The 14,924-nt window shown below is 40.0% G+C and overlaps 1 protein-coding gene across 1 annotated transcript in view; it reads right to left on the bottom strand.

Moving 5' to 3' along the window:
* Positions 1 to 5,981, bottom strand: part of PLCL1 (phospholipase C like 1 (inactive)) — a 181,717-nt gene extending 175,736 nt beyond the window's left edge. Inside the window, exon 1 of the mRNA XM_056495950.1 lies at positions 5,152 to 5,981. Within this exon, the coding sequence (XP_056351925.1) occupies positions 5,152 to 5,424 (273 nt within the window). The 5' untranslated portion in view covers positions 5,425 to 5,981. The remainder of the gene's footprint in view (positions 1 to 5,151) is intronic.
* Between the last annotated feature and the right edge of the window lie 8,943 nt (positions 5,982 to 14,924).

The raw sequence follows: 14,924 nt of genomic DNA, 5'->3' as shown, positions 1-14,924 counted from the left end.
GAATACAGGTGCAGTGTTATGACAATATAAACAGCTATACCACAGCAATCCAAAAAGTATCTTCAAACTGCTTCTCTTCTCTAAAGCTGGCAAACATTAATTCTAAATAACAAATTAATTAACAAAGAAGATTCTTAAATTTCTAAGGAAATTATATACTAGCAATAACAGAAAGAAGTTTCCTGGTCTCTTAACAATTCATTTAATTTTTTTTTAACATATACTGGGTTAGATACCAGGCTGGTATCCCAAGACAAGTATGTGCCTGGGGAGACACGTAAGAAGCGAGGAAGTACAAAGTGATCGATTCTCTGCTGTTGCTTCTCAGAATTCAAGTACTTGTAGCTTAGGAACTTTCTAAGTCAGATGGTTTTGGTGCATTGTGAAGCTCTCTTCATCAATTTGTCATTTCAAGCCTGCTCGAACCCATTTACATGTCTGACTGCACAGATTTCTGGGGCTGTAAAGTGCATGATTTACTCACAAGCTGCATCAGGAAATATTGTCCTTTAAAAAGTCAACCTCCTGCTAAAGAACTATCGCTGGTTTGTTCTCTGACTTCCTTCTGTGAAAGCATCAATTCCCTGTTTTCCCACAATGTTTGGGGATTTACAAACACAAAATATCACCCACCAGTTACCTTTTTCCAGATCTGTCTGGTGAATTTCCCACTTTGTAGCAGTCTTTGCATGGCTAGACATGTCATTCTTGCCCTTCTGAATACCTTTTTAGGCTCTACCACATTATTTAATGTAATCTCAACCTAAATATTCTCCATTTTTTCTCTGGTACATATACGTTGAAGAATGCAGTCATGATAAAATCAGCACTGGACTATCAAGTAGCTTTAATGAATCTTACATAGTCATGGTTTTAGATTATTAAGCAGTAAATGCCTAAATGCAAGTTTACACAATGATAAGCTATGTAAAAGCTACTGGATAATCATGGAAGTCCTAAAAAAAATGTCTTCTGAGAACAGTCTTAAATAGTTACATTGCATAGACAGACATGGTATGTATTTAAAATACCTAAATTCTGCCACCACATATCAGAACAAACTGAAAGAAACTAAGCCTCACTGCTTTTACTGCAGGTTTGTTTTTTGTAGCTGAAAATGTCACAAACATAAATACAAATCTTGAAATAAGGCAGCTGGCTATCTCGATACGCTTCCACTGGTCAAGTCAATTGCAAAACCCTAAGACTTGCAGTTCTTAGGCTAGTAGTGTATTATTATGAGCAAGGACAACCCAACTGGCTTTTAAAGGGAAAAAAAAAAAAAATCCCTGCATGAAGCAGGCAAATAGCCTTTGGAAGAACTTCTGTGAAAGGTCTCACAGCTCTACTGTGACTGAAGTTCAAGTCTCTTGAGTTAGAGAATCTGCAGCTGCTACTTCAAGTTCATTTCATGGGCACAGTCTGCTGCATTATCTGCTATGGTATCTTAAAACAAAGATCCAGGAAGAAAACAAACATATGATCCCAAAAGTTTGTCTTGCATGCAAACAAAGCAGAGAGAGAAGCCTGATAAGAATTGACAGAGAAATATTTTGGTAGAAAGTTACAAAGTATTTCAGTATCATTACATAACAAATTACACAGCCTTCCTACTCATTTATTAAAGTGCTCATACATGGCAATGGCAGAAGGGACATGCCAGAAGGAAAACAACATCCGTTAACTCTGTTTACAGGCCCCCACACAGGAAGGCTTGCAAAGCATTACATGTAAAGAAAGCAGAAAGCCAATTCTCCAAGCACTGTCTTCTGCTCTCCTGGCCTAAAAGTGATAGCAATTATTATTTTATTTGCAAACAACTGGCCCTGGATTATTCACACACACACACAAAAAAAAAAAAAAAAAAAAAAAAAAAAAAAAAAAAAAATTTGGCAAATAATTAATTTAGTCAATGCATACTCCATCTCTAGGCTTCCTAGAAAACAGGTCAAGTTCTATGATCTCCTGCCACTTCTCTAGTTCTATCTCCAAACATTCTTGTCTGCTGATTTCAGGCTCCTCATGGCAAACTCCCTTTCTTGTTTCAGTTCTGTAGCAAGACCACTTACCTCTTCCTTGCTTTAGGAAAAAACCAAAACAAAAACAAAACATCTCAAAACCAAAACACAACATCTAGAAAAAGACTAATGCACATTAGTGAAACAACCTAATGCATAAGAACAGCTACAACTATTTCTCATTAATCTTATTTTACATTTACCTCAATCTACAAAGCTGTGAACATCAGCAAAGCAAAATGGGAAGCAAAAATATCTGGCTACACTTTGTTCTTTTTATAAAAATGAGTTCTCTTGTTTCTGAAGCCAAATATAGAAGACATGAATGCACTGAAGATTATTTAGAAAGGTTCATATTTTACTTGTAATATATGCCAAGTGGAATTTGCTGCAGGGAAGGTTTTTAAAGCAAGTCCCTGTTCAGTCTTTCTACTTCACAGTTATCCTGTGGGTGCCAGAATACTCCAATGTAAGCAAGTCTGGCTTCCACTGGAATTGAACTCTCAGATGCTAACCTTGAGACTTGCAGAGTTCCAAAAGACAGCCGGGGAAAAAAATGCTGGTAGAAGCGTACTCTGACCATCTAAATTTACAGAACTTTAACTTTTTGCTTAATTGAGCAAGACCACTCATGTTTAAAGAACACCTTTAAATAGTTGAGAGAGAAATGGGAAAACAAAGCAAGTGTGCTCAACTTCTGCAGAGTAAGAGCTTATCCTTACTGTGCAGCTTCCTTTGCTTTCTTAAGTCACATTTTTCAGCAGATAAGATCAGCTTAGAGGAAGCAATAGAATACTATTTTGACTATAGATTTATATGAACTTATGGAATTTTTAGAGTAAAATAAATATAATAAATCATTAGAAAATTAATTTCCCTGTAAAACATACAATGCTTGAGCAGAAATGCTGCATGTTGAAGTCTTGAAAAAAGAAAAAAAATGTAAGGTACGTTGGAGGGTTTTATCTTCATTCCACCTAAAATTTGCATTTAACACCTGATGAATATGTCCTAGGACATGAGAAATTTCTGAAAATGCAGGCAAACACATAACTTAATTTCTACCCCTAATTTAATAGTATTTCCTAGTATAAGGCCAAAAAACCCCCTGTGATTTACAACACTTATATACCACTGGGACAACCTTGTGGGGAAAGAAATGCAATCTTCTGTATGGGGTCCCAACATTGTGCCTTAGAGATGCACAGCCAGTGAATTCTCAAGTTTAGATACCTGCTATCAGACACAGCCATGTTATCTAACTTACTCCATCTATTTAACAATTAAATTTAAGATTAATGATGATATTTTTCATTCGACTCCTATCGTAAGACCATTCTAAACCCTTACAGGGCCCAGAATAAACTTCTAGTTTCCAGACTGGAGGTGTGCACAGGAATCCCTTGCTTTTGTCCAAGAAATCTATTTTCTTCACCTCATACTGTATTCAATCCAGAGACCTTATCAGCCCATCTTAGCTATTCATCTGCTCCAGTTTGAATGCACCATTTCTATGTGCACAGGAAACTGAGTTTAGACAGCATTTCAGATGAAGCTTTACCAGGTCCTTGTAAAAGAACATTAATGCTTTCTTACCTCTGTCAGGAATCTTTCTCCTTATAAACACCATCCTAGGATATGTCTCAAGAAACTTCCTCCAGTTAGAAGAGTGATCATTGCCATTGTGTGCTAATGTGCTGATCATTATCAGATGTGCTAAATTATCAATATCAAGTTATCAACCTGTGGTGAAAATGCTGCTCAGTCATGAACAATGATACACCATTTATGACATTAAAACATATCTACCACGTGGAACTGGTACAGTCTGTAGAAATAATGATACATTTTTAACTGAAACCCAAGATTGCAGTGTATTTTCAATTTTTTAAACCTTCACACAATTTTAAGAGAAAAACGTCATCTCCATACCAGTACAGATACAGAACTTTGGTCCTGATTTAGTAAAACATTTATACATATATACAACTTCCGACTGGAAGCATTCCCACCACATTCAGGGGACTTTACCACCCTTACACTTTGCTAGATTTCGCGAGTTAATATTTCAACGTGAAACTTGCAAAGTACCTTCGAGGCTCTTTTGCAATTAACTACCACGGTCTCCTCTGAACGTTTAAAGCTTCAAAATGCAAAAAGCAACTTTTTCGAGTATCTGTTCTTCCTTTGAGTAGACATACTAAGCTGCAAGAGCTAAGCATGCGTCCTGAGCTTCCAGAATTTAGATAGAGCTCTACCCAGTGCCTTCACACATTTACAGATGAGAAGTCTTATTTTCCGCTGTTCTCCAGATGCCTTCCAAGTGCAAATCACTAACAAGAGGATCACGTGTGACCATATGCTAAATTAAGTTCGCCCAGGAGATTCCATTCATCGGTTCCCCAGAAACTGACGACTAAGCCTACACACTTGCAAGGAGATGCCATTTAATTCAAAATCACAGAATTAAAAAAAAAAAAAAAAAAAAAAAGGAAAGAAACGAATAATTAACATAACCAAAAAACCCTTCTTCTTACCAGACTATAACAAAGGCAGAGGGTCTAAGATCACGCCCGACCTGTTAATTCCACATTAAAGGTGCTAAACACCCGGCGCTGCTCCGCAACAACCTGTGCTACAGCCCGTCTCCAAACACACCTTCTGTTAATTTGTGACACTGCATAATTTGCTGCTCAAGAACCAAGAAAGCTAGCGCCGTAGAAGCTATTTATTCTGCCTTCCAGGAGCTTCATAAATATTAAATAAGAACAGATACGAGCTGCTACACAAAAACTTTACAACTCGGCGGGAAGCTGCCCCACGGGTCACGTACGGGACCCCTCTGAGCGGCGCGGGAGCAGCAGCCCAGCACAGACTCCGTCCGGGTGCACACCTTGCCTTGCTCCCGGGGGCTCCGGGAGGTGGCCTCGCCGTCCTCTCCCGCCGCAGGCAGGGCAGCAGCGCTGCGCGGAGGAGCGGCCGCTCCACCTGCACGGAGGGTAGGCGCACCCATCTCCGGAGAGCTCCCACCACCCCTCTGCCCACCCCAGCTTCATCCCACGGGCAGGCTTCAGCCTGGGTAACCCGGCGGCGTGACCCGCGCAAAACTTCCCGGCGGCGTAGGACTCCTTACTTTGATGATGCTGCTCCTCCGCGGGGTGGCCTTGGCCGCCTCCAGCAGGCACGCGTCGGGGTCGGGCGCTGCCGCTGCCCCCAGGCTGCCGCCGGGGAAGCGCTCCGCGGTACCCACAGCCGAAACGCCGCTGCGGCGCTCCCGCCTCCTGCCCCCGGCTGCCGCTGGAGCGTCCAGCGATGCCGGCTCGGGCTCCTCTTCGGCATGGTAAGCGGCGTCGGGAGGAGCACGGCCCGCCGCCGGCTGCTCTCTGCCGCCGGCAGCCTCTGCCATCGCCCCGCCGAGCGGTGTCAACTTCTCCGGGGCGCTGAGAAGGGCGAGGGAGTCTCACGAACGGAGGAATGGACGGCGTTCCGCGGCGCTCTTCTCAAGGCACAGTGGCGGCAGCGCCAGCTTTTCCCAGGGGAACCATGTCCCTCCTTCAGGCAGGAGGTGCCCGCGAGGGACTCCGCGGTGCCAGAGGAGCAGGGCGGGGGACACGGGGAGCGCGCAGGAAGTGCAGCCACAGCCCCGCTCTGTTGTGACAGGAGCCGGGCTCGTGTTGACGGGCGGCGCTGACAGATGGCAGGCCCGGCCAATCGGCGGCGCGGCCGCCCCCCGGCGGCGCAGCGGCAGCCAATGCGCTTAGGGAGGGGCGTGCCCGCGGGACTCCTGGACGGGCGGCCGGGGCGGCGCGGGGGGCGGCCGGGGCGGTGTAGGAGGACTTGTAACACCTGGTGGCCCCCGCCGCGACCTTGACCAGGAGGGCCCGTGTAGGACCGTGCTGCTTGTCGAGAGCGTTCGCGTCCGGAGCGGCTGTGGGAATGCTTCCCCGCGCGCGTTTTAGGCAGGTTTGGGCTGCTTCTGTGCCAGGGTAAAAGCAGCGTGCGGAAGAGGTGACTTAGGTTAAACACCCTGCAGCCTGCGTTGCCCTCAAGTGGAGACACCGTGGTAGAAACAGGGATGCTGCCAGCGCCGGGCTGCGGGTGTAAGGAGCACCTTAAGGCTGCTGACGGCGGGCCAGCAGAGTGGGTGCGAGGCGTAAGGGAGAGCTCGCAGAAGACGGCGAAGACTCACGTTGGGATTCCTCCGTGTGTCAAAAACGATCCAGAGGCGAAGCAGGCTGTGCGGAGCTGCCCGCCCTCTCCGCTCCCGGCCGCCGGCCCAGGGCGGTCCCGCTCCCGCCCTGCCCCTCACAGCCCGGCGCTGGCAGGGCCGGCAGCGCCCCCTGGCGGCCGCGGCCCCGCTGGGTGCCCGCGCGGGGCTCCGGCAAGGAGCGGGAGCTGCCCGGGAAAGGCAGGAGCCGCGGGCAGCCTCCGGGAGAGTTCGTGCTGCTGTCCCCTGTAATTCTTCAGGGGGTATTTAGTTATAATGAGATTATCCACGTGGAGACCTCAGCAAAGGTGGGGTGGAGTGCAGCAAGGGTGAAAGCACAGGAAAGAGGTGAGGAAGAGATTACACAGTGAGATGGAAAATAGAACGCGTAGGGCTGGGCAAGCTGGTAGTCTCTGGGGATGTAAGACTATTCAAAATTACAGTTACCACCTTTAAAGGCAGTAAGACTCCGTGGGAATAATAATTTCTCTCTGGTTTCTAAAGTCATTCCCCAATTAATGTGTTTGGCACCTGTTGGTGATGATAAAGGAAGAAAATAAGAGAACCTCCTTACCTTAACCAGTCATTAGCTACTAGCAAATGCATGACTACAGGGCATAATTGCTACTTAAAGGATATGAAATGTATATATGTATCTACACACAACATATATAACTTTAAAATTCTATGTTTTAAAAGGTCTAGAACTTCTGTCAAGGGTACTGAGTCATTTATCATATTCAACACAAAGAAATGCTAATTGAGGGACAGATCTAGATGCATATAGATGCATATAACATATTAAAGAACTTTATCCTTTCTAGGATATGTTTTATATATTTAATATTAGAGAGATATTTATTGTCAAATTAATTGTCTTCTGACATTAAAGGTTTAAAACCTTTTAATTCTCCCCTTATATTACAACCTTTGACATCTGAAGTCTTTAACTGGAAAAAGTCTATGGGGAATCTAGATTTTAAGTTTCATAAACATCAAACCTACAAGGAACACTGAACAAATTGTGGTTTTGATATGTTTGTTCAAGATGCAGAAGTTTTAGAATGATGTATGGTACAGCTAAGTGAGGGCTTAGTTAAATTCTTCTATAGAAGAGAATAAAACATGGTCTATTTTTCTGACTGTGCATCTCTAGATGCTTCTGAGGCACCTGTATCTATCTGCTTTTCTTTGTGAAGTACCATGAATTATGAAGGAAAAGAGCAATTTATTTTGATACTTCTTGATGTCTAATAAAAAAGAGCTGATAAAAGGAATCTTTACAGTAAAAATGCTTGTATAGAAAGTTTTTTAAAAGCAAGATTGGTTGGTGATAAGTGTATATAACAAGTTCTGTGTTGTTTCAAGGTCTGATGCAGTCCTCTGTAAAAAGACACTGCTATGTTGTCTACACCTAATTCAGATAGGAACAGATTTTCAAGAACAGTCAAGATTTCACTCAAACTGAGAAAGGTAAGATAGACAAAAACATCCATCTTTATCTGAATATACATCAGCAAGTGCTAGCAATATCTATTTTAATATTATTTTTTTTTTACACTCATCTTACTCCATCTCCATCCTTAAGGCACACAATTGTTCCTCAGTGGGCGTAGTTTGTATCATAAACCGGCTGAAAATACAGTTGTCTTGGAGCTGTGCTGAAGCATAGCTTACATAAACCAGTACTTGCACCTAAACATTGCATTTTGGGAAGCTCTTAAAATTAAGTACTGCTGGGAGCCAAAAGGGGTTCACCTGTACCAGTTGAACAGGGCTGATGAAGTGTGAAAACTGACATATGATGAGCATTACATTCATAAGGCAGGGAGAGCAATGGGGAAAAAGTTTTAATTTCTTCAAGTATGCATTCACACTGATAGCAAATCATACCTAATTTTAGCATTGATGAGACTTTGGCAAAGCTATTGATGACAAAATGTTTTGCTAGGTATTTCTTTAAAAAGTTATTTTTTTAAAGGCTTAGTGGTTATTGTGATTGTGCTGTTACAGCATTAGTGTGATATTATAAAACTATTTTTTAAAAGGATATAATTTATTTATATAAATATGTACTTGTTGCTAAATTTCACTTGCCTTTTGGTAAAGTAACCCTGAGTCATATTTTGCCTTTAAAACTATAATTAATATAAAAAATGCAACTGCAAAATGCAGTGTAAAGCAAATAGTTACATCTTGATTTTAAAACATACTGCATATGTTTTCAATTTTTATTTTTAAAATATATTAACAGGCATTGGTTCAATGCCTCCTTTTTTTGTTAATTCTTGTTTTGTCTTGCCTCCTATGTCTTTGAAAAAGCCTCACTATACTTACACATCATGTTTTTTCTAGGTACTATAAATGTTGTGTCTTCTCTAACTTAACAAGAGGGACTTTTGTGATATGCCTCTATCTTAATGATGTTCTTATTCCAACTGAAGTCACTGATGAATTCTTTTCACTGTCTGCTGATACTTTCAGGCAAATCCAGTGTTTTTAATAATTAAAATGCTGTGGTTATGGAAGATTCCTGCAAATTCCTAGTTCTGAGGAATAATCCTTTATTTTAGGAATATTGTCTTCCCTAAAGATATGCCAATTAAGTGTGAGAAATGGTAAAATCAGGACCTCAAATTAGATCATATTTAATCCTACTTCACAGCCTTTGTTTACTATATAGTAAGACTGAGTGGAGCCCAGGTTAGGTAAAGGCTGGAATAAAAAACAGGGGGTAAAATCTGAGATTCTGTAAACAAGTCATATCAATTGAACCAAATTTTGTAGACAGGAAAGGGTAGATTCCTGATAAGAAAGTGATTCTTCCACCAAATTTGGCACCAGGTATAAAACTGGAAGTGACATTGGAAAATTATTAAGGGAGAATAGTAAAATGTGTTATTTAGTTTTGTAAATAAGTAAACATTTTTTTCCAATCTGATTTTCAAGGGTAGATGTTTGCCAAGAATTCATTTCACTTAGATAAAGATTCACATCATAAGTCACAGCCATCTTCGGGTTTTTGCCAAAGTGGTTGAAGTTCATGAAGTTAACAAGTAACTGAAAATAAGGCTCAGACAGCCTGAGATAATCCCAGAAGTCATGCTACAATCTAGGTAAAACAGAGTTTATTCACCAGTTAAGCTTTCTCGAGTTGCTCATGTTTTTCAGTTGCTAGTTGCTTAGTTTTTATGGAGGGAAGAGAAAGCATGTCATATAGATTATAAGAGAAATTGCCTTGGGGACTTGAGGGAGTCTTAAAGATCAATTCTTATTCAAGTCTAATGATAATGACTCTTGTTTAAGGTGGGTGGTAATTCCACTAAATGAGAACATTTGCGAATTACTATCTTTCACAGAGTTCTTTTGAACTCCTCTCTGATCATTGATTTTAGTATTTCTTCAGCTGTGACGCATACATAGAAATTTAGTTGTAGTTGTTGCTAACTTTCAGGCTATGTGAACTTGTTAACTACTGTGAAGAGTATGATCCAATAGATATATTTAATTTCCTCTCTTCTTTGGTAATTACTTAGGAGCAATTATTCAAGTGTACTTTGTACCTAGCTAGCTCAATGGATATATTCAGTGCTGGAAATATACATGGCTCCCATACACTTACCTACAACTTTTTGGCATCATTTGGCTTAAGAACTGCACAATTGATGGGGAAGCAGCATTAGTTTTAAATGATACCTATTAGCCAGGAATTCTTCTTACTGAGGATAGAAAGTATTCTGGTAATTCTAGTTCAAAAGCTACCCTTACAGTCTCTAATTTTGCTACCTCAGAAGGAAATTGCTACCAACATCAGCCCGAGTCATATATCTACTTTGTAGTTAAAGAGTTTTGAGAAAATCTGGTCAGTATACCAAGAACAGAATTTAGGCTGTGCTTCTGCCTATCAATCATACAACCTTCCTCCTAATATGTGCTCTCTGAAAGATTTTTGCATTTTTTAACTAGTTTTGGGCCTAAGTTAATCATGAGGCACTGTGGTGCTATGCAGTAGCCTAAACACCAGGAGAAAATAATTACTTTAAATTCTTTTTGAGGAGTCCTGACAATGTTCTCAGGGAAAGTATCAAACAACCCAGTAGCGTGGGTCTGTATGGAGAGATCATTGCTGATGAGAGCCTGAAATCCATTCCATTGGCACTTCTGGTGGAGGTAAAGGTCCAGTCCCATGGATAGAAGAGCTGCACATTGGAGAAAAGAACAATAGCTCATGGTTTCAACTGAGAGGTCAGTTTGTACTCAGAATCTACCCTGTGTTGTGAACCAAGTAGTTAAGTAAGGATGTTCAGAAGACTTGCTTCAAAACTGCCTCTTGATTCAAACAACAATGCTAAACCAGATGCACCCAAAGCAAAGAAGGGTTAAAAGTACATTACTGTCTTTAGATTGCCTGTGCCTGACTGGTCTCACAAGGAAAGAGTGCAAAGGGCTATACTCACATTTGCCTCATTTCAAAGAAAGCTGGTTTCCTGTAAAAAAAAAGTCAAGACAATGTTTCCCAGAAAGATTTCTGACAGCTTCTACACTGACTTAAAGTGGTTGTATATGCAAACAGAGAACAGATACCCTGTAAAGTGTTTCTTTTTAAACTGGAACTAAAGCAGGCTGGTCTAGTCCTTGATACCACTTCAAAGCACAGGGTTACATGAATTTGAAAACTGCTAAAAACATTTATGTTTTGCTCTTTTCCATGTGTGTAAATTTGGCCCCTTTCTCTCAATTAATTAGAAAAAGTCACCCAAAAAAAAAAACCACAAAAAACAAAACAAAACAAAACAAAAAAAAAAAAAAACCAACAAGCAAGCTGATTATGATCACAATGTAATCCTCAAAATAACTTAAATTCCTCTGGTATTAATTGAACAAGATATTAAAAAAATTAAATGTATTTTCCATCAGGGATGAAGTGTATTTAATCTTTTATTGCAAAATCTCACATTCCTTAATGTCAGAAGGATGTGGAAAAAAAAGCTTAATGACTAATCTAAGTAAGCTTATTTTCCTGAAATTTGCCACTGTGGGAGTATAACATGCATAAATTGGAAGAATTTTTAACCACTGTTTATCTGTGTCTTTTCTGAGTGAGCTGGTGGTTAAAATCTATACCCTATCCTAACTCCCAGTGTACCTTACAGCAGGATTAGCAAAACTGAAACATCCTGCAAATACAAGGCCAGGAGTGTTTTATTCCCAAATTCAGAGATTTACAGACTAATCAATAATAAAATGTGTTGGGCAAGCTTAGAAAGTCACCTGTTTATTTTGTGGTTTGGAAGAATCCTCTAGTTCTAACCAGTTAACCCTCTTTTATCTCATCTTAGACGTACCAGTCTACTGGAAGCAAGATTTGGGAGATTCAGGTGAATTAACTCTTTAGGCTCTGCAAATATTAAAAGGCAGCAGAGCTTTTCTCATATATGTTCTGCAATTTTAATGTTCAAAGATGCCAAGAAATGGTTTTATGAGCAGGTATTATACACAATGAGCTTCAGTGAGCCATACTTGAACATAGCACTTTTCAAAGGTTTGTGATTTGGGGGAGGATAGGAAAAAAGTAAGGAAGAATGGAAGAATTATGTCTCTTGTTTTGTAAATCATGAGGTCCATAGTGTGGACCAAAATTTACACTGGATTATTTCCTTTGAGCCACTAAAAAAAAAAACAAATTTATTTTAAATTAATTGTGTGTCCAAACACTTGAACCCCTTTGATCTGAATGGAAAGCAAAAGGTAAAAAATATTTCAGCGCTCACAGATGCTCTGAGACTGTATTCTACAAAATGCAGGGAAAAGAGTGAATTGCAAATTTAGCAAAATAAAACAGAAACAAAGCATAAAAATCCTGTAATCACTCACACAGGCAAGATAAGTGATCTCAAAAAGCTAATAATATGGAAAAACCTTTTTAATATGGAAAAAACCTTTTCAAATTCGGTGTTAAGTAGGGAAATGCTAGCAATCCATTTTAAAAATCAATGCCTTGAGTTCTTGTTTTTCCTATGTGTCTAATAATTGTTTTTAAATAAGGGGGACAGAGACAAGATGGAGGTGAGCAGAAGTGTTATTGGGGCAACTGGAAACAAAGTAGGAGCTAGAAACAAAGGTTAGAGAGAATGGTGGAAACTGGAATGGAGTGAGAAGTTGCAGCTCATAGAGAAGAGAGGTGTGCCCAACACAAGAAAGGAGATATTGTGGGAAAAGGCCTGAAATACGGACAAGTCTAATAAGAGAAATACACCCATTTGAATAAATGGAAAACTTACCAGAAATTAGTAACCTCCTTCTGCATTTTTCACATAGCACTGACCATAACTTTATTACAGAGGAACTTCTTAGGTGAGCACCATCAGCACTTTTAAGCACTGTTAACTCTCTTGAGAGGTCTCCTGAATACCTGAGAGTTCTTGGGTTTTCCAGTTTGGGCTCAGGGTGTAGAGAATCCATTCACAAGCTCGTAAGAGAAATCAGTGCGTACATCTTCAGAAACACATTTTATTTTTTTCTTTTTATACAGTTGTGTATGCAACAAAGACAGAAGCAAATCTTCCAGTAGCATCCTAAGAGACATTTTAATGAACTTCAGAGCAGGAAGGAAGTAATCTTTCATCAGGTATGCTTTCTGACAAGGATATATTAATGCTTATATTTCTGTGAAAGAATCTTAATAGGCTGGTGGGAAAACTAGCATTGCTGTGCACAGATAAAAATAATAGAAGCAAAAAAGGTAGCATGTTTTTTCAAGGACAGTGAATCAGTGAAATAGCAATTGGTTGTAAAGCCCATGTATTACTCATAAAATATACTTCTATTTTTCTGCCCGGAGAATTCTTTTCCTCCTCCCAATTCAATTTTCTCTGTATTTTTCTCTCTTGCTTTTTTTTTTTTTTCAGTTTATTTTTCCTCACTTAACCTCTGACTTTCTCTCATGCTAAAAAAAGGACAAAAGGCAAAAGCCTCAAGGAACCAGTACAGTCAGACTCTTGTCTTTTACTGGCTTTTTACCATCCACACTGCCTTTTAATTTGTGGGAGAGAACAGCAGGGGAGATAATTTCATGCTGTATATATTGCTGGCATGTGGAATCAGGAAAAACAGTCGCACTCCTGACTTCCTTTGAGAGTGGCTCCCTCAGCCAGGAAACAATTCCCTTAAGGAAGCAGCCACGCAGTACCAGGGCAGCCCAGCAGCCTTTGTTGTGATATTCAAATCTTGTATGCATAGCAGTATTTTTTACCAGCTCTACTTGTAATCTTGCTGCATTTATAGGTGTGTTGAATTTTCAGGTTGTTAATCATCACAGTTAAAAATAGCTCAATCTTTCTCATTTATTTGCAAAAGTCCCATTTCTGTCACAAGTCCTATTTTAAATATAATTGTCCCAGATTTGGGTTTCTTAACTAAAGGAGAAGGTATAATGTAGAAGATACAATAATTAAAACTATGTACGATACACTTTCATGTCTCTGAATGGTTGTTTATTCTTTCAGTTGTTCTCACTTTAAATTCCCCAAATCAAGATATGAAGCACATGAAAGGTTTGGGTTATTCTGCCTTTCACATCAATAAATGTAGTGCTGTTCTCAGGATAAGCTTTGTTGCTGGCTGATAAATATTCATAAAAGTCAGTGAATGCAATTCAGCAGAGTTCTGTAATGTCACAAAGTAAATTCTAAAAAATCCTACCAGCTGTGCTAGTTTTCTCAGCTAAAAAAACCCCAAAAACCAATACTAAGAGTTAAGCATTATATTGTTCTATATTACAGGCACAGAATTATTAGAAGCTTTTCTAAGATTGTGGTTTTTTATTCTGTGTGATAAGAGTAATGTTGCAGAAGTTAATAGGTGTTGAAGCAACACCAAAATATTCAGGAGCAGTGTAGGGTCCCATAAGGACTGCAGGTCTATACTATGCCTCACGGAGAGTAAAATGGTGTGAAGGGCTGTTTGGTTTAGGTGGGATGGGCATAATCTGCATAAAGCAAAATTTGAATTCAACTAAAATATAATGTACACATTGTCAAGATACTCTTCCTTGAAGTATTTATTTTAAAGCACTGAAAAAGCATAAACCATGAGAGTAACTAATGGTAGTAGTGATCCTGACATTGAGTCTTGGAGTTTAGCTGCAGTGACTTAGCCTGTGCGTGTTTGATCACTTTGAAAAACAGTTTTCCCACTGGCGTGGTTCTCTCAGCACACACTTGTCTGCATACCAGCTCCTGCTGTCATCAGATCAAGGATTTTTGTCAGGCTGTACCTTCGTACGTGCATTGATTATGAGTTTGGCATTTGAATCACTTTTTTCCAGACCTGTTTAATATGAGAGATATTCTAAGGGCAAAATGTATTTGCAGACAGGATGAAATTATGGAACAGGAAAGCAGGTTTTAGTACTGTTCTTCTGTAAATGACCCCAAGTTCACTTAACACAAGCATTTCTATTGGTGCTTCTCCTCCAGTTCAGTAAGAGTGGACAAAAGTATATTTTGAGTTGGAGTAATTTGGGGAGTGGTCTTTAAGGTGAGTGTTTTCTAGCTTTCTCGAGTAGACCCCAAATTTTATCTCTAAGGTCATCCCAGACCCACAGCTGTTCTCAAGCTAGCCTGCCTACTCCAAGAGTCTTTTGGGAATCTTAGAAAGATTATTTGAGTTGAAATAAGGACTTTTACTTCACGTTGATA

Source organism: Oenanthe melanoleuca, chromosome 7 (genome assembly GCF_029582105.1).
Source record: "Oenanthe melanoleuca isolate GR-GAL-2019-014 chromosome 7, OMel1.0, whole genome shotgun sequence".
NCBI lineage: Eukaryota > Metazoa > Chordata > Aves > Passeriformes > Muscicapidae > Oenanthe > Oenanthe melanoleuca.
This window is presented reverse-complemented; position numbering and strand designations above follow the sequence as displayed.